The sequence below is a fragment of the Babylonia areolata genome, chromosome 5, assembly GCF_041734735.1.
Source record: "Babylonia areolata isolate BAREFJ2019XMU chromosome 5, ASM4173473v1, whole genome shotgun sequence".
Lineage (NCBI taxonomy): Eukaryota > Metazoa > Mollusca > Gastropoda > Neogastropoda > Buccinidae > Babylonia > Babylonia areolata.
In genome coordinates, this window is record NC_134880.1 from 8,634,099 (window position 1) to 8,655,267 (window position 21,169).

General features: G+C 41.0%; 1 protein-coding gene and 1 long non-coding RNA gene across 2 annotated transcripts; both read right to left on the minus strand.

The window, feature by feature from the left end:
• Positions 1-86: 86 nt before the first annotated feature.
• Positions 87-1,646, minus strand: LOC143282352 (uncharacterized). The gene is made up of 2 exons (XR_013055240.1): positions 905-1,646; positions 87-384 (listed from the first exon to the last, which is right to left on the minus strand). It is a non-coding gene; the product is annotated as an uncharacterized LOC143282352 (long non-coding RNA).
• Positions 1,647-4,813: 3,167 nt separating this feature from the next.
• Positions 4,814-11,041, minus strand: LOC143281912 (uncharacterized). Its single transcript, XM_076587208.1, has 2 exons — positions 10,935-11,041; positions 4,814-8,768 (listed from the first exon to the last, which is right to left on the minus strand). Exon 2 carries the CDS (start codon positions 8,739-8,741, stop codon positions 6,465-6,467), a length of 2,277 nt encoding a protein of 758 aa, XP_076443323.1. The 5' UTR covers positions 8,742-8,768; positions 10,935-11,041; the 3' UTR covers positions 4,814-6,464.
• Positions 11,042-21,169: the final 10,128 nt, after the last annotated feature.

The window sequence follows — 21,169 nt, forward strand, 5'->3', positions numbered from 1 at the left end:
TTTAATGTGGACAAATGAAAGGAACGATTTTCAATAGTATTACTATCATTTTCCAATAATTATCAAGTATGATACCTTTTCAAGACATTCTGTACAGTTTTTTCTATGTGGCATTGGAAATCAAACACTCAGAACTGCCCAGGCCCATACACCTCCCCTTCTCTTTCTTGTCTTTCCTGGCGTTCCATGCGTCGCACCATCTCTATTTTCTTTCTCTTCTCTTTCTCCTTTTCTGATGATTTTCTGCTGGATTTCACCACCCTGGCAGTGTCCTCTTTCAAAACAAAGTCACCCAGAGTGCTTCCTCCCACAAGCTCCAGTTCCAGCATCACATCCAGCAGGGCCGAGGACCCTTTGTTGACCTCCCTCAGTCACCCTCAGGCTCTGAAACACATGATACATTACAGTACACTTTTTTTTGCACAGCTTCATACATTTGTAACATATACACACATCTGTACAAGCAGTCTTACACACACACACACACACACACACACACACTGAACAAACACATAACCTGAAACACACACATGGAATATACACATCTCATACACATACACAATGAACAAACCCATAACCTGAAACATATTCAAACACACAGAATAATCACACACACAAACACACTATGAATAAACACATAACCTGAAACACACACTAATACACTGAACACACTCACAGCCACACACACACACACACACACTGAATAAACACAACCTGGAACACACACACATTGATTGAATAAACACATAACCTCTCACACACACCCCACGACACACACACAGCCCCCCACTCACCCCCTCACACCACAATCTAATTCTCTCCTCTCACACTTCACAAGGACCAGGAAGAAGTATGAATGATAAAGAAAACGAAAAATAAACAAAGAAATCAACGATCGACTTACCGGTTCTTTGCATTCTGGACACAATGCACCACTGGAATCGATGAGACACTGAAGGCAGCTCAGGTTCATGATGATGTTGAGATCGTCACTTCTCACTTCTTCTACAGCTTCCTCTTCCAGTCTTTGTTTTTTGCTGGGTCCAGACTCATCTACTTCTTCACTAGAATCAGACACTGCCTTCTTTTTTGAGAAAAAGTCCTTTTCTTTTCTTTGAAGTAGAGGACGGGTATTCCATAGCAGACGACGTTGATGGAGTCGGCTCACAGGTTGTCGATTCGACCTCAGTTTGCTGTGATTGGCGGCTGGCTTTTCCACATTTCCCTTTTCTCTTCTTTGTACCAAACTTATGGAGTACTCTAAACTTCGTTCCAAACTTTCTTGGCATTGTAAAAACGCAAAACTGTGCCTAAAACTGACAAAATGAATGTCCTAGTTAGCTCACTTCGAAACAGACGCTATGAACAAAGATGGCGGATGACTGGAGTTTCGGCCAATCAGAATCATGGATTTACCCTCGTGACAGCTTAGGCCCAATCACCGGTTTATACACTGTTGTTGGGTGAGCCATTTCGTGCTTCGCGGAGCTCTCGCACTGAGGTTGTTTGCATATGAAATTAGGTTGACCGGAAAGAGCGTATGTTTAGCTTTCAAACGAGCGGTCACACACCTCAATTGGTAAAACGAAAGTGGTGGTTGCTAGGGTCTGAAGATAGTGATTTTTGTGATTCGACTTCGATTTCCGATAAATATTTGAGGCCACTTACATTTAAAAAAGTACAATTACACACACTTTTATGCAAAATTAAAGCAAAAGACACCCAAAAAGTGTTTGTAGATATATTATTCTTTCAAAATTTACAATAACCCCAAAACACATTTTCTGGTGATTTTTCATCAAAAATGCACGCCAAGTCCCCCCTTAAAGCTCTTTGAACAATTATTGATAAGTACATAAAAAATACAGTTTGAGGAAACCTATATCAATAAGTTATATATATGGCAAATGTGGTATAATTGTTATGGCTGATCATCCATCTGATTATCAATACAAAGAGTGAATCAAGCAAAAATTATTCAGCTGTAACTTGAGTGTAAGAATTCGGAATACCTGGACATCAACAGTGCTAACCATCCAAGAAATGGAGAACAATAACTTATTTTTTATTGAAGCCAATTAAACCACAAAAAAACTACTGTTACAAAACATTTAGCAATTTGTTGTTCATTACTTGCAGGATCCATTCAAGTATAATACAAGAAATTGTCTCTCAACAGACGAAAACATAAGGCACTTTACAGTGACACTTTACACTACAGTCCACAGTGAGCTTCACAATGGAACTTTACAGTGAAAGGCACTTGCTAATCCCATGACAGCTAATCCTGGGGAAATAGGATCAACATCGGTGGGAATTACATGGTGTGCGTACATCTTGTATTCAAAATGATGTATATAATTTTGGCGTTTCTGTGCTGCATTCAGTCACACTGAATAAATGGATCACAACCCCAAGTGGAAGAAATCAACAAGTTGTGTGCGCATTTATGAGCTTCTGTTCACCTGTTTTCTTGTAACTCCAGCCTGTAGCTCTGCAGTTTAGAGAATGGGTACCATATAAATTCAGATTATTCATATTAATAAATCTATCACCATGATCATTGAGGGATTCAGGTGTAAAGGTGTGGTGTATGACACGTAACATGATCTCTGTCAGACCACACTCTATCTCACCTCAAAGAACAAATGAGGATTCTAGAAAACCCTTCTATAGAGACATAAAACCAAACCAAACACAAAATCTCTAACAAATAAATCATGCTTGTACGGTTACCACTGAGAGAGAGACCAAAAAAACCAAAAAAAAACAGAGACAGTAAGAGAGACACATGATGCAGGAAAGGAGACAGAGACTGAGAGAGACACGGAGAGTCAGAGAGACAGAGAGACGGAGACACAGGCAGACAGAGAGACACAGACACGGGGTATTAATTCCACACCATAAAAACATTACACATGATGCCTTTAACTGTAAAAATACACACTGATTAAACAATGCACTCCACCCATGTTTTCATTATCTGACAAAACTTTCCAAGGGTCACTGCTTCAAAGAGAAAGAGTTAAAACATACTGCCAATATTCACAAAGTTTGTGATACTCTAAAAACCAGCAACCACACATTCAATGCAAAATTCAAGTTCTGTACAATTATGTAAATAAACACTTGAAAGATTGTCCCATTCTAGTTGAGCAAGACAAAAAAATGACTGGAATTTGGAATATAAAGCATCAATGAAGCTTTAAATATTAAATAAATACACATTCATTTGATATTTTAAATATATATATATATATATATATATATATGCATCCACAAAATTACAGTTTATACCCTCAAAAATCATCAATCATAACAGTGATAGATATTACATAAGCAGTAAAATGCTCAGAAAGTTCAGGACTAACATCAGATCGAGCCAAGCATATCTAATATGCAAAAGCAAAATAAAGATATACACAATTTTGTTTGCCCCCGTCACTTTTTTCAAGAACACACACACACACACACACACACGCACACAAAACATAAATTATGTGCAGCACACACATTCATATAGGTTTTTGAAAGACTGATAAACAGATAAGTGAACAGTTACACACTGCTTCAAAGAAAAAAAAATACCACATATATAAAATATATGTACACATATGTGCTGCACACACACACAAACAGGCATCAGATTTAGAAAGATGGATAAAAAAAATTATATACTTTTTTTTTCCAAGTAATCATACATTGCCTTCAAGTTATAATACAAAATGCACATGCATAAACACACCTAAGATTTTAACACCTTGCACACACACACACACACACACACACACACACACATATACATATATACATATATACATATATATATATATATATATATATATAGTTTAAAGCTTTTCCAAGATGTACAATAAAAACAGCTTCTGGAAAAAACAAAAACAAATAAACAACACTTCCACTTAAGGCCAGTATTAGTATCAGTATCAGTAGCTCAAGGAGATGTCACTTCATTCAGACAAATCCGTATATGCTACACCACATCTGCCAAGCAGATGCCTGACCAGCAGTATAACTCAACACACTTAGTCAGGCCTTAGACATCAATTAAATGGTCGGGATTTGGGGTGGGTTTGTTTTTTTTTATAAACAAGTATAACCTTTGCTCCTTGATTTAAATCTATGAGACATAGAATAGATGCACATCATCAAATCATTGTTGCTTACTTTTCCCCATCAGTTAGCACACAAGAGGATATTTATATTAGAAAGTTCATTGAAACGCATCTTTTTAATTTTCTAAACCTCAGCTTTTTTGCTCTGTGCCTTACTGTGTCTGTAAAAGAACCCACACCACCAAAACGGGCAAAAGGGTTTTTTCCTTGGCAAAATTAAGTCCAAAAATCCACCTTGATAGTAAAACAAAATACATTTGCAGACAGAAATAAGGCATTGCACTGTGGTGACCTACTGTTCACAGGGAGAACAGCTCCAATTTCACAATGAGAAAACTGTTGTGACAAGAACTAGGGTAATGCAATATTTACCTGACAACTGTTTTAACTATCTTAGTACCTAACACCTTCACTGCTATAAAATGAATTTATAAATAAATACATACACAAATAAATAAATAAATAGATAAATGAATAAATAATAAATGAATTAATTAATAAATAAATAAATAAACAAATTCAAAAAACAACACAAGAGCCCACAACAAAAAAGTTGCAATGAAACTGGAGAAAGTGTATAAAGCTGTCATAAAACCATACCATCATGATCAGATAGATCTACATGTTCAACGTAGAATAAATTATTGAAAGAAACCTTGGGTTTATGTTAACTTCGTTAACTTCACGGATGTACAACATACACTGATACAGCGCTCACTGCTTTGAAAAAGATCCAGATTTAAATACACGAGGGGGTTTAAGGACAAGTTACAACACGCAGACTGAATGTAAGGTAGAGTGAGATTCACACGACACTGATGAAGACTAGACAAAGTCCAGTGTAGCATTACTCTCTGACAAGCAGATTTAGTGCACATAATCAACATGAACCAAGCTGACCAACCACTGGTGGCACAGTGGTTACCATCATTTAACACTAGTGACTGCAGCTGAGGGCATAGGTTCAAACTCCAACAGAAAGTTTCTTCTTTTTTTCTTTTTTTTTCTCTCTCTCTCTTCAGATCTCACTGTGAGATTTTTCAGCTCCAACCCGCTGTGGGCTCAGACACAGTCAAATGTCATCCACATCATGGATACATGTAGGTCTTTCACTATTTCAGTGTTGTTCACTTTTCCTGGCCAAAACCACAGGTGCCTGTATCTCAAAAGTGTGGTCGTAGCTGATCCATGCTTTGAAAGGAAGAGCAAAGTACAGACCTGTCATATGACATGGTTTCATTGTCATATAAAATATCATACGTTATATATAATGAGAGACAGACAGACACAGATAGATAAATAGGTAGACAGTCTACAATGTGATATCAAAATGGATCACCCTGGTAGTGGTACCAACTTCAATCTTCAACATTCCTTTCTTCAATGCTCAAAATTTAAATTAAAAGATTTTTTTTTTAAATCATACAAATTCCACGGCCCTTCAAGCCCTGTTGTCATGGCGATTTCGGTTTCAGTTTCCCCTCCAATCCGTGCCTATGGTGAATTTCTTTGTGTTGTTATCAAAGTCCCGATTCTGATGAGATTCACACCGTCCACGATCCATCACTGTACAGACAAGGATAGTCTCTCATGCCAGTAGGAGGCATTCACTTTGCCTGAAGAAGCAATCACTTTCTCAATTATCATGAAAAACCGAACACAAAGACAAAGTATTCAGTTTTAAGCAGGCAGTCTTCTGCATGTGTTGAATCAAAACAAGGCACTGGTCAACAGAATTACCGTGACAAGGCTACCAGCAGTGCACAGCCATCTTTGCCAGGTACCTTGATGGCAACTTGATACAATGATCGCTCCCATCCCCGATGGACTGCTGGCACCGAGATGCAAACAAGTCATGCTTTGGTGTAGGACTGGCAGTGCAAAGATGTGTCAGGATAAGCAGCATCAGGGCAACACCACCCAGATGGTATGAAATGGAAGATGGGAAACCAACAGAGCTGTGCAAAAAGTCTGGATCCTCTCAGCCGTCTGTCAGTTTCAGGGCATATACAACGAATGAAAATGTACTACCCCCATACCAAAGCACAGGTGAGTGGTTTAACACTGGCAGGCCACCCACTATATCAGCCAGCCAAACCATGAAAGGTTCTACACTAAAAAAAAAAAAAATGCATGAAAGTAAAGAAAGCATTTATACATAAGTTAAACAATTTCTTTCACAGAGATTTTAAGAAAAGAGCCATACAATTTTTTTTAAGTGCTCACATGTTCAGATGTTTTGTAATTTGGAGGAAGACAAAACACACACACACATCAAAAAGAAAAAGAAAAAAATTCTCCAGAAATTATGCAGCAGATTCTGTGCACTTTTCAGCCAAAAATAAAGAACTCGTACTCCCACATCTCAGTGGAGTAGTCCTCCTTGATGCAGCGCCTCAGGCCAGTCTCTTGCAGGCGGGACTCCATGAAGCTCAGAACGTTCTCCGACTCTTCCGGCCCCACACTGGCCAGAAGGTTCTCCTGCCGCCGACTCCTCAGCAGGGGCAGTAACTGCAGCGCCGGCATCTGCTTCAGGAGATGAGGGTTGTGCAGTAGGAAGCCTGGCATCCAGCTGCTCTGCACAGCAGACCTCAGGAAGTGGACACAGTCGGAGAATCGATCAGGCAGACACTGGAGGTTCCACGATGACGCCGGACTTTCCAGCAGCAGGAAGAAGATGACTGAGTCCAGAACATGGGGGTGGAGCTCTCCTGTCGTCAGCAGCATGTCTTTCCCACTGCGAGAGAACACAGCACGAAGAATCTGCTGGCAGATAACCTGGCAACCCACCACCCTAGTCGAGGTCAGTTTATCCCTTGCGACCGACATGAAGGCTTCTGTCAGCTCACAGCCGTTCAACTGCCACAACAGATCAGGAGGCACACCTTGGTTGTGGCTTCGCATGATGCGTGACTGCACACGACTCCTGATGCCATCAGAACTGCTGACGGGCTTGCAGTTCCAAGGAGGAACAGCGTAGAGAACTGGCAGAGGGTAGTTTTCTTCAGATGAAACTCGCAGAGCAGGTGTCAGACGCAGGGTGATCTCCGACAGTCCCAGTCCCATGCCGTTCAGCAACCTGGTGTCTATGCACAGCAGGAGGTCACTGTACTGATCCAGGTGCATGCTGAAAGATAAGCGATCCAAAAGCAACTTGTTCTTCAGCTTCAGTCTGTCCATGGTGTTGACCAACAACTTCTGACAGGCTTTTGTCACCTCTCGCACAGACAGAAAGGATCCAAAACTGTCCCCGACACGATCTTTCTGAACAAGAGTTGAGGCCCCTCCTCCACCCCCTTCCTTCACTCCCAGCACCAACTTGCCTGCTGGGATATCATCACATACTTCACAGTCATGCACGCTCATCTCTGTGCAGAAGGGAAGATGTAACACCAGCATGACGTTGAAGCGGTTGGCACGGCTGATGCACGTTTCAGCCCTGGCACTGCCAAAGCTTCGCAGCTCCAGCACTTTAACCACACTCCGGTCAGTCGTGCCTGCCGCCAGTTCCTGCTGCAGCAGAGTGAGGACATAATTGACGATGAGACATGAAGCGCTCCACTGCTCCACACGCACTGGGCACGCCTGCTGGTGGAACTGCAGCGCAGCACTCAGACGGCTGTCCTGAATGGCACTGATGTCAAGGTCACCTGTGTCGGTCTGTGCCCAGGACATCTTCCTCTCCATGTCAGCCACTTTCTGCCACATGCGCACCGCTGTCTTGTCGTCCGGAGATGAACTCGTGGACTCCATAGGGAGGGAAGTCAAAGTGCGCCATCGCGGTCGCCTGATGCTGCCCTTGCGCTGAAGTCTGGGGGTGACGACAGAGGAAGCCGTGGCCGACAGGGGAGGGGTGGAGGGGGATGAGTCGTCACCACCACCGCCCACCCCAAGCAACCAGTCCAGCTGGGTCAGCAGATGATCCACTGTGTGCCTCAGGAACTGGCTGCTGTCCGGCGTGGTCATCAAACTCTGAGGATCCAAACCGTGGATCCCCTGACCGCCACCTGCCAGCGGAATCACCACCGGCTCCTGTGGCCTGCGACCTGCTGCTATGCTGCTCAGGTCTGGAGCCAGCGTCTGGTTTGGGCCCACGGAACCAATACTGCTCACACCCACCTCCTCCTCTTTTTCGTGGACGTCTTTGGCCTCTTTAGTCTTCACCCCTCCAGCTGATGACTCCTTCTCACCCAGCACAGAAAGTTTCTTCCGCAGCAGAGATAACAAGACCAATGACACACTGAGAACTATCACCAGCCCAAGGACTACCATGACAAGAGACGCAGCCAACACTGCACCACCAAGGTCCGCATCGATCAAGTCCTGACAGTTGTCACCCGTCTCCCACACCATGGAGTGGTGATGATCATTTTCTGGTCTCTCTTCCTCTCTGCCTTCCCCACTGATGAGCCAGCTTGCCACATCATTCAAGGAGAAGGAAAAATCACCAGTGTCAGCTTCCTCTGTGTCACCTCCCTCCTCCACCTCACTCTCCATTGCAGTAAGGGGTGGGGAGTGTGTGGGCTGGCACATGCGCAGACGGAAGACCAGAGAGCAGTTGAAGTAAGTATTGAAAGCCAGAGGGTCTGATGTCCACAGATCGTCCATCGTGGATGTCCTGACTGCCGTCTGTCTCTGAAAATAAGAAAAATCAACTGTCTTTGTTTGTTCAATGTTTACCCGCTTGTTAGCTGCTTGCTCATACATTTACTCGTTTCTTTCTGCTTATTTGTTTGTATTTTCATTTTTTGTAGCAGAGTTAAAAATCAAGAATGAAACAGTGTTAAGAATTAAGTATTAGCAGAGTTAGATTATTATCATAAGTAGTAAAGAATTAATGTGCTGTTAGTTATTAGATGCTTATAATCAGTTTGTTTTAATCAGTATAAAGTAAGTCAAAGGGAGTTAATTCTACACTGTTGTGATATGTATTTTTGAAGTAGTTTCGTCCCTTTCTTGTCAGGATCGTTTAGTTATCTGTCATGTGAACTTTGACATTGTACTAGTGAGCTGCTTTTTATTTGGTGATCTCATCTCCATTCTGGAGTGGCCAGTTGGCAGTTCACATCCGTTTTCTGCCATGACACTTAGTGGACCAGTAATTTTGTTCTTACTCAAGTTACTACCTTTGTCACTTTGAGAAGGTATATTCTTTGGTAATCTAACTAATTATCTCGGATGACAGAGTTTATTGCTTTTCAAGAATTGTTTTGTCATTCAGTTTATTGTAGTTCACAAGCTGTATTTTTGAGTGATTTGTTCATTTTCACTACATGGATTTAAACCTGAGGTGCAACTGTAATCAGTTTAACTTGATTGCAACTGCATTCTGTTTTGTTTTTGTTTTTTTTTTGTTTTTTTTAAGTAAACTAAATTAATTTGCGGTAATCTTAAATATTTACCATCAAGCTGATAGAGTGAATTGTTTTGTTGATAATATCACTTTAAAACTTCTATTATTTGTATATTTCTTGACTGAATGGTTTTGAGTGAATCTGTGAATTCAAAATGTATTAGTTATTTATTAGTTGTAATTGTTTGGTTTCAGGGTTTCTTTGCTACCAGTTGAATTACCCCATGTCCCGCTGTCCCCTAAAAAAGAAATAAACCACCTCAGCCTCTTGTTCCTGCGTCCACCTGCCTGTTGACAACTGCTTTCCCTCTGTACAAACTATAAGAACTCATTTTTGTCTTGCCATCTTTGCACAGTGCTGAGCGCGACACCCCCATTACATTTTCAAAGTCTAAGTGTATGTTTTTATGCATGTATGTCAACAATAATATGGCTTAGATCCCAGAATCAGATCTTACCCACACTGATGCCAGTGATGGGCTGCGTACTATTTTGTATGTCTATAAAACATCTTAACAAATGGTTTGATTTCAAACACTAAATTTAGTTTCACAAAATACAACAGGAGTTTGTTTTTTTTCTTATTGTTTGTTTGTTTATTTGTTTTTCTCAGACATTTTGACCGAAGAAAATCCAGTAACAAGATGTGATTTAATGGCTTCTGCAAACTGTATATTTACAGTACAATGTGGCAATTTACCATGGTTATATAACTGTATATAAACAATAGTTAATAAGCTAATTCTTTCATTATTCATGTTTTAAAACACTTTAAAACATTCTAAAAATCTTCAACTTAAATTCAACCACATCATTTATATTTTCCATTCATATAAACTGTAAAAGCACATGCATGTATCATTCTAACTTGTGTGCATGTATGTGCTTTTGTGTGTGTGTGTGTGTGTGTGTGTGTGCACGCGCGCGCCTTCATGGGCGAGCAATGTGCACAAGTACACAAGGACATGTGTGCACTTGTATACGTTGACAAGTTTGCATACGGATGGCTGTATTTTCATTATCAATCTTATTCAAGTTATTGAGTCGACTGTTACTCAGTGTTGGTACACAAAGGGTGATAACGTTGTTGGTTTTTTTTCTGTCCAGGTCTTCCACTGTACCGTTGTTTAAATCGACTGCAACCATTGATGAGTGATAGCAGTTCTTGTAGTTTAGAAGTTGGTCACCAAGCAAAATGATCAAAAAGGCTACTTCGTTCGCTGAGACTCACCAGAAAATGTATCTCTCTGTACTCGTTTTGATTCTTCCATAAACTATTGTATATTTATTGATTTACAGACAGACGTTATCGCTACTGAAAAGAATGTGATTTGAAATATATACTTTGCATTATCATGATTGTTGGCTGACAGATCCTAAAGAAATCCCGTTGAATGAGTGTGAAAAAATAGGACCAGTAAAGGAGGAAATAGTTATTGTACACATACCTAGATAATCAGATGGAAAGCAGATGCCTTTTGGTGGCAATACTTCCAAAAACTTATGGTCAGTGCAGGTTTCCGTGTGCCGAAGCAGACATTGTTTGACTTTCAACGGAACAGGGGAGATCACTGTGCAAACTCAAAGCTTGTCACTCGGATTAGTGGCAAAGCTTGTCATCCAGATTAGTGGCACGGGATCATGTCCGCGGTTGCTGACACTGATCAAAAATATTTTTAGATTAGTGGGTTGCAGGTCACAGAACCATGTTTCAGTCTGTTTTCTCCTTATCAAGGAGGCGGTTCAACATTCGGATAAATCCGTATCCGCTACACCACATCTGCTGGGCAGATGCCTGACCAGCAGCATAACCCGGCCAAAGCGTTTAGTCAGGCCTTGACTTCATGTATCATACATGTATATATATATATATATATATATATATATACGTGTGTGTGTGTGTGTGTGTGTGTGTGTGTGTGTGTATCCGAGTGGATTTCTTCTACAGAATTTCTACCAGAGGACAACACTCTCGTTGCCGTGGGTTCTTTTTCTGTGCGCCAACTGAACAGTGCGTGCTACACACGGGACCTCGGTTTGTCGTCTCATTCGAACGACTGTTATCTGGACAATTTACTGATATACAGAAAGCCAACTGAACTGCGTGCTGCACACGGGACCTCGGTTTGTCGTCATTCGAATGACTGTTATCTGGACAATTTACTGATATACAAAAAGCCTTCGATAAGTATCAGTATCAGTAGCTCAAGGAGGTGTCACTGCGTTCGTTAGTATTGATGGACTTATAAATGGCAAACTAGTTAACTTTAATAGCTAGTCAGGGATGCAAAAGAGAGGTAACCTACTTCGGGAGGTTATCGGCCGTAGCTACTTTCGTTTTCTCCGCATAGGCGGGTAGTAGTTTGCACAGAACAGGAATCAGACCCCTGCACTAGTGGGTCACGGTAAGAATGTTACTTAAACGTAATTTTAGGAAGAAAATTTCCTTTTTGCATGTCGGAAAGAATAATCCATATTTTAAGTGTTATATGGATGGTAATGAGCCGCAGGAGACTTTATCGGATCAGAGATCTTGGGGTCATTGTTGATTCTGATCTGTCTTTTGATGTTCATATTAATGACACAATTGGGGGTGGGGGTGGGAGAGGGTGTGTGTGTGGGGGGGGGGGGGAGGGGGGCGGGGGGGACAGGGGCCAATAGATTAAGTGGAATGTTAGCTGGGAATATACAGTGTAAAAGTAAGAACGTTATGGAATATGGGTATGTTGTTTGGAATACCGGTAAGAACCAGCCAAGGATAGGTTTCGGCCTGCTACACCAGTACAGAATGTCACCCCGAGTGTGTGTGTGTGTGTGTGGATCTATGTGTGTGTATGTGTGTGTGTGTGTGGAGGGGTGGGGGGCGCTGTTTCACTGCTGCACCGGTGACTGCAGGTGTGTGTCTTTAGTCAGATACAAACCAGAAACTGGTGGTCGGGTGGTCGTTGAGTCAAGTGCCCTGGGCGATGGAAATAGTTACTGTTTTTTCATGTTTTTCACAAAAGGTGTGTGAGATGCACCAAAGTGTCTTTGTATGGAGTTCACTGTTGATTGTTCCCCATTCTTATCTGCCCTGGACGTCAGTCGAAGGTCCCCCCACCCCCACCCCCCACTACCCCTCCAGTGCAGAAGGGTGAAGGGGGTTAGGGACATTTGTAAAAGGATGGCATGGTCCATTTACTTTTATGCCCGTGGCTCTGAGCGCATTCTTGGACAACTGACATTTTTGTATTTGTATTTGTATTTCTTTTGATCACAACAGATTTCTCTGCGTGAAATTCGGGCTGCTCTCCCCAGGGAGAGCGCGTCGCTACATTACAGTGCCACCCCCTTTTTTTGTATTTTTTCCTGCGTGCAGTGTTATTTGTTTTTCCTACCGAAGTGGATTTTTCTACAGAATTTTGCCAGGAACAACCCTTTTGTTGCCGTGGGTTCTTTTACGTGCGCTAAGTGCATGCTGCACACGGGACCTCGGTTTATCGTCTCATCCGAATGACTAACATCCAGACCACCACTCAAGGTCTAGTGGAGGGGGAGAAAATATCGGCAGCTGAGCCGTGATTCGAACCAGCGCTCTCAGATTCTATCGCTTCCAAAGCGGACGCGTTACCTCCAGGCCATCACTCCACATTTGATTGCCGCAGAGAAACACAATCAACGGGCTTCAGCCAGGAACGACGTGACCTTAACTAGGGCCGTCAAGTGACTCCGCTTCAAGAGCACTCAGCAGAGGCTGGAAACTCCAACGACAGCAGTTCCTGTTTGTTTCGGAAATCACAAGTGCTGTTACAAACCAGCAATACAAGTAGGGAAGAGTCCGCAGTCGCGAACAGGACCAGCAGTTAGTTAGGGAAATGCCGGTGTCACTTAATTACAACACCAACAGGACAGGATTCAAGCCAGGCTGAGTGGTGAGATGATTCACAGGATCCACGCCGGCACAAATGCGGGCGAATGTGTGGAATGCGCATGGGTTCGCTTTGCGTGACCCATTTTGACTCACTTGTGTAAACAAAGTGAGTCTATGTTGTAACTCAGTGTTTGGTTGTCTGCATGTGTGTGTGTGTGTGTGTGTGTGTGTGTGTGTCTGTCTGTCTGTATGTATGTCTGTGTGTCTGTGTGTCCATGGTAAACTTTAACATTGCCATTTTCTCTTAATACTTTGTCTGCCAATACCAAATTTGGATTAAACATGGTAGGAAAAAAAAAATATTCACAGTCATACCGATAACAGGTTATAAATCTCCAAAATTAAGCCGCATTTCCTAATCATTGACGGTTCATTTCGTTGAGACTTGGTCCGATTCCAAAAACACCACAATACCGCTTCCAATTTGCCGGAACGTAGGCTATGTTTGGTAAAGAAGACGGCATGATATCGTTTTTCTTGTTCACATTAAAAAACAAACAAACAAAAAACAACAACAAAAAAAAAAACAAAAAAAAAAACAACAAATTCTGGACAGAACACATACAGTGACTCTAACTACACCGTTGACGTGTTTACTGCGTATGGATATTCTGAAGTGGACACCGAATTAATGAGAATGAACATAAAAGAATATCTGAATTGACCGTTTCACGTTTCACTGAGTTTCGGTCAGCCTTGCCTCGATCGGTCTGTGCAGATCTTGAGAAAACGGCTACGTGTTGCGGTGTGCCTGAGGCGATGGCAACATCTCCTTTACTGCCAAATCAAAAGAATTTCTTAACTAATCGAGATAAAACACACACACACACACACACACAGCCATGATTCAAACTGAATGGACCCTGTTTCAGGCATAGTTTCTGCCAGCTGAATCTGTCGAACACGGTCTCTGCAGATGTGGAGAAAGTGGATACATGTTGTGGTGTGTTTGAGGCAATAGCAACGTCTCCTTTACCGCGGACTTTAGAATTTCTTAAATGCCCACGATATACCAAAATAAGATGAATTAAAAGGTGTTATCACCTCGAATACTGCAACCGAATTATCACGCTTAAAAAATATGTTTTGATATTAATTTTTGAACGTGATTTATAGAATTTGATTAACACTGTGGGTAAGACTGTTTCCTGTCACCAGCTTGGTGATTTTTTTTTTCTATATTTTTTCAATCTAAAGTATGTATGACAAGTGAGTCTTGAAGGCCTTGCTTCTTTTGTTGTTCTTGTTATAGTTCATGGAGGAATATATGAATATATAACTCTCATCACAAATACACACATAACTATGCATAATTTTCTTCACAAGTGAAACCTACACAGAAACAATATACATACATACATACATATGTATATATATAGAGAGAGAGAGAGGGAGAGAGACAGACAGACAGACAGACAGACAGGGATGTTAAGTCATATTTTAGCATCCTAAATTGAGGAACCTATTTTACTGGCAATTTTTGTGCATGTATGAAACGACATCACCATTAGTAGATGTTATAGCCCATTTTCAGTGGACTTCGACTCTTATATTTTGTACTTTATTTTACTCGGTTTCAAACTAACGTGCCCCCATCTAGATTTTTCCGTTTTTGGTCCTACAAACCATGTACGTGTAACCAATAGATGCAATGATTTAGAGTGCAAAGATACATGCATACATACCTATATATATACAGAGAGAGATATAGATATATGTATTTAAGTGTGCATATATGTATGTAATGTATACATGTATGTATGATTAGGTATAAGAGCAGATCTGTGTGTCCCCGGATTTCTGTGTCCCCGAAGTCCATGTGCCCCAACACCAGATCTCAAAAGTACTCTTCTCAGTTCCACTCGGCAACTGAGCTTTACTTGTCTCCACTCATCACTGCTCGAACTCTACTCAGCTTAATTCTTCTTAACCCCTCTCGACTCTGCTCAGCTGTGCTATGCTCAATTCAACTCCGCTGAACTCTATTCAGCCGTGCTCAACTCAATTCATCTCTACTGAACTGAACTCTACTCAACTCAGCTGTACAAGACGCAAATCTGCTCAACGGTACTCATCTCAGCTGTATTAAACTCTACTCAGCTGTGGTCAAATCAGCTCTGCTCAGCTCTACTCAGCTGAGCTCAACTCAACCCTTCTCAGCACTAAACTGTGCATCACTCTATTCTTAGTAAGGCAAATGTACTCAGTGGAGTTCTACTCAGCTGTGCTCAACTGTGCTTAACTCACTTTTGTGTGCTCAGCCCAACTCTGCTTATTTCTACCCAATTGTGCTCAGCTATACTCAATTTTGCTTATATTCTACTCCACTGAGGTCACCTCTACTCAACTGTGCTCTACTCGGTTGGGCTCATCTTGACTCAACTGATCTCTTCTCAACTGTGCTCAGCTGTGCTTAACTCTACTAAACTATGCCAAACTCAACTTTGCTCAACACAACTCTACTTAATTCTACTCAGTTGTGCTCAACTAGATTCAACTTTGCTTTAGTCTACTCCACTGAAGTCAACTCGACTCTACTCGGCTGTGCTCAACTTGACTCTACTGAACTCTTCTCAACTGAGTTTGTCTATTAAAACTAGGCCAACCTCAACTATGCTATATAGACCTGTGGGACATACAGACCTGGGGGACACATAGACCTTGGACATAATAATAGACCTGGGGAACACATAGACCTTGGACATAATAATAGACCTGGGGGACATGTACATCTGGGGGATATACAGACCTGGGGGACATATAAACCTGGGGACCATAGTGGTATGATACCTTAACGTCCGGAAGCATTTTAGTGAATGTATGTTATTGTCTTTGGCAAATAGTGAAGTATATTAGTGGACATATATATATATATATATATATATATATATATATATTCACTGGCACTCAAATAGGTGTTTATCAAACCCCGTCATCAACTTCAGCTATCAACTTCAGTAGATTCATCTGAAAGGAGAGTAAGAGGGTCGAGTTGTTTGTTTCCCACCAAAAGACATCTTTCAGTGGCTTAGGCCAAGTCTCTTCTGTTCACCCCTTTTTGTGTACATAATAATATGTCATGTCTTTGGTCTCTCTCTAAATCTCCCACACATGCACACACACACACAGAGCACACACACACACACACACACACACACAAACACACACACTCGTGGAAGCACAATCTCAATATTTCAATTGTTAATCAAACGAATGACTCGTGCACTGATATTCCAATGAGAGAGATAGTGTGCTCGTCACTTTGTGTGCATGCATGAAAAGAGAGTAATCACATGTGCTGTGGGTGTGTTTGCACACATGGGAGGACCAAATCAAGAGAAAAACTGGAACTTTTATCTTTTTCTCCATCTCTCTGTCTACTGTCTTTCCTTTCCACAAAGACGATGAACCCACACAGACAGCACACGACACATAAAACAACCAACAGTAACACACATTCCTCATCCTGGCAATCACCCACATGTACACAGGAAAATAAAATTTTGATCCAATTTTATTTCAAATAAAGATGATGATTATGGCAATGTCGCATTTTTTACAATGTACATCAGCTCACCATATGCACTCTCTTCGGTTGCACAAAGTTCCACATCGCATCCCTTTTGCCCGCTGCTTCAGAGTGGGCAAAATTCAAGTAAAATACGTCGGCCTCCTTCCCCCTTTTTAACATGATGACTTGACAATGATACACACGGTACGGGTGACCCAGAATATTGATCCACTCAGACACATCATCTTTAAAAGCAAAGATGATTCCGGAAACATGTCCATAAATCAGTAAGTTCAATCTTTAAGAAAATAATCTGTCAATTCAATCAATAAAATTAAATAATTCATTATTTTAGAAAATTATCCGATAATACCAAACAGTAAATTCAAATCGAAAATTAAACATTCTGATGAATACCTGCTGGCACTAGATAAATCATATACTTATTCGTTAAACAAATAAATAAATAAATAATCATACAACTTATAGTCCTACATCATTTCAATACATTTGGGTGTATGAAAAATACTTTAACTATTTTTTCTTTAACATATAAAATATATTCACAACTGAACCACTGGCCAAGCAATCAGGCCAATCTTGTAGTCATGTACCGCCATCTGTCCGCCCAAACATAGGCGACACCTTCTGCTTTTTACCCCTACCGCAACCACCACCCTGGTCAATTTCTGACTACCCCTGCCCCCCCACCCCTCCTGCCCCTCACTCCCCCGCCCACCCCTCCCACCTGTCACTCCTTTTCACTGCAGAAGTTGGGACATGGAGTGGTCTGGCTTACAATGTAATGTCCCTACAACCTAATACCATGTCCTGATCACTGAGAAAGTTTCTCTTCCTGTTTCTTGGAGAGAAAAAAAAAAAAAAATATATATATATAATAAAAAAAAGCAAAGAAATGTAATCAAATGTAATAAATAAATAACATTCCAGATAGTTGACTCAGGCTTTGAAAAGGATGCCAAAATGAAAGGATGCTGTCTTTTGGCATAATAAACATTTTTAATATCCCCTAAAAAAAAACCCAAAAAAAACAAAAAAACTTGAAAAAAACCCAAGAAGATAACTGTTGAAAGAAAAAGAAGGAAAAACAAAGAAATCAATTCCAAATGAAGTGGAACAGAACAGGATAATATACTGCTGTTAATAGTAAAAAAAAAAAAAAAATTCTTTTAACGTAAACAACAATAACAACACTAATAATCATTATAACATAATAACAACAATAATAATAAGCAGCTATGATATTGATAATGATGAGATGACACAATAATGACAACAACAATCAGATTAACACGGATAATAACGATAATCAAAAGAGCAAGCACACAACCATAATTGTCATCGACAGCAGTCAGAAAAGAAAAGCAACTGTAAGCAGATCACAAGACAAACAAATGTGAAAAGCATGTCAGCTCTTCTGACGACACACCAGGACAGGAAGACCAGTGATGAAAAGTGTACACATTCCTCACACACACACACACACGCACACGTACATGCATGCACGCACGCACACATGCACACGCACGCACATACGCACACACACACACACATACATGCATGCACGCACGCACACGCACGCACATACGCACACACACACACGTCACTCTCACACTTATCCAGAGCCAAAAAAACAGTTGATCCCGATCATACTGAACAAACATGATAAATGCACTTTCTTTGAATAGAAATGTAAAAGTCGACCAACTGTATTTTCAACAACAAAATTATTTCCACCTTTCTCTCTCTCTCTCTCTCTCTCTCTCTCTCTCTCTCTCTCTCTCACAGGGCACTTTTTTCAGTTTTTTTAAAGGATCAACTTGTGAACAAGGTTTCAAAATTCTTCAAGCATTCTTCAAATGACATAACAATATATGTATATCATAGTCAGACCAGGATTGCAGCAGACTTCAAACGTTTGCTTCTTTACTGGCAATCATGACTCAAAAAGTGCAATAAATCTGTCCTGAAGTGAAGGCTTGCAGCTCACAAGTTTAACAAACTCTCCCACACTGACTGGCTGAGACAGTTCACTATTGTTACCCCTGGGACACTTTTAGTCATGAGTGTGACGACAGTTGTGCTACAAATATTGATAATAATACAATGAGGAGTAGCACTTAACAAGGCGCTGCATAGACAAAAAAAACAAAGAACAAAACAATCCACCAGTAACTTTGAAAATAATTACTGGTGGTTGACTTCTTCTTTTTTTTTTTTTTCCTTTTTTTTTGTGGCTTTCTTGTGCTTATTCCATGAGCAGTATGTAATCTCAGCAAAACAGAGTAAAGGTATTCAAGATGGACTTCATTTGTGTGCAGAAACCTGTCAGCTTTTGCAGTGATTAAAAAAAAAGAAGAAAAAAAAGAACAAAAACAAAGTCTAAAATACGTAAGACCATCAAGACAAAGCACAGACAAACACACACGAACATTGTACAAATGTTCACAGTTGTCCATCCTGTGATCCAGACCATTTCATTCATGATGACAAAACAAGGGTGGCGGCTGTACACTTTGTAAACATTATCAAACGACTTCACATTTTGCCTGTTCATTTTGCTTTGTTTTGTACCATTTTGGCATGAGCCACACCGTGAGGATTGATCTACATGATTCCACAGACTAACATCAATTCAACAAAAACTGCACATCAGTCTGAAGTTAAAATGTTTCAAGTGCACTTTAACCCTTCCACCGCCAGTCAATTCAGAGTGCAAAATTCCCTTGTGCTATAAACACAGTAAATATGGTGTCTAAGTACAGCTGGGGATTCCCCCTGTGATGGGTAGAAAATATGACTTATCCTATCACCGAACATTAAGAGCAGTAGGTTCATGGATAACAGACCCATGATCTGGTCACCCTTCAGTGACATGGGTCCTCCACCTAGCTGCTGCATAAATGCAAGTTTGGCAGTGAAAGGGTTAAAACCACTGCTGACTCTGTGACTGCAGCACATGGGATGCTGCTTTGGAAAGACAGAACATTCCATTCACATCTACTTCACCACGGGTGCACAAAAAAAAACAACCAACCAACCAACCACCTCAACACATCACTCCAAAAGCATATTCATCAATCAACAGAATGGTCATGATTCTTCACGAGCTTGGTACAACCAATATTGCTGAAAAATGTTGATTTTCACAGAGCAGAAAGTGGAAGATTGTGGGCAGAGCTAAGTGGGAGGGAGAGGGGGCCAGGGGGCTGGAAGGTGCCGGGGGGTGGAGAGAGGGGGGTGGTGGTAGAGTAGGACGCAACAGGTTTAAAACAAACAGGGAGGAGGAAAGGGGTTTCCGGTGGCTGGGTGTGGGGGGAAAAAAAAAACACGTTCATTCAACTTCAAGATCAATCGTCAAACGACAATACGTTTTGTCACTGTCAGTCAAATAGGAAATTTCTTTTAATAAAAACAACCACTCTTCAGTCAATGAAACTTTTTTCTTTTTAAGTCCAAAAACACAAGCATATTCATGGATGTATATGTATGTGTACACACGCACGTACTCACACACGCACTCCACTCACACGAAACCCGTCTTGTCTGACCAGATCTGTAAGGGGTAAAAGAACCCTCACTGCCACTATGTTTTTCACAAAACCAAAAAAATGGGAGAAAATGTTGAAATAAAAGTCTGTCACAACTTGATTGAAGCCACCCTCAAGTAAAAGAGAAAGTCTACACTCAGAGGAAGGAGAACAAACACCATCAGCACACAGTCGGCAGAACCTGTACACATCTGTAAAATAGTCATCTTCTTCATCACACCACAACAATCAATGTACAATTTTCTATCAAATTTTTTTGTTTTTGTTGGGGTTTTTTTGTCAAATGAACATGCCGATATACACATTACACATTTGATATTCAACAAACTTGTACGCAAAAAGAAAAAGAAAAAAAGGGGGTGTGGGGGGTTGGAGAGGGGAGGCTGGAAAGGAACTGAATAAATTTTGACGAGAGCTATTGACACCAGCATCCTCTGCACATGCCGTTCCACGATTCATGCGACACATGCCCCTCTCCAAGTCCAAGAGACAGCATTTTCTCAGCTTTCTTTCTCTCTCTCACGCTCTCTCTCTCCCTCTCTCTGTGCTGAAGGCCTGTTTGATTCCCAAGTCAAGATATGTGTTCACACAGACCCAATACACACCAGGCAGCTATGAGCAACCACACACACACACACACAGAAGTACACACGCACGCAAGCATGCCCACCCATTAATGTCATGGTGACC

Excerpts from the sequence above, each read along its gene's own strand:
- LOC143281912 (XM_076587208.1), bottom strand. The coding sequence starts at position 8,741 with ATGGACGATCTGTGGACATCAGACCCTCTGGCTTTCAATACTTACTTC.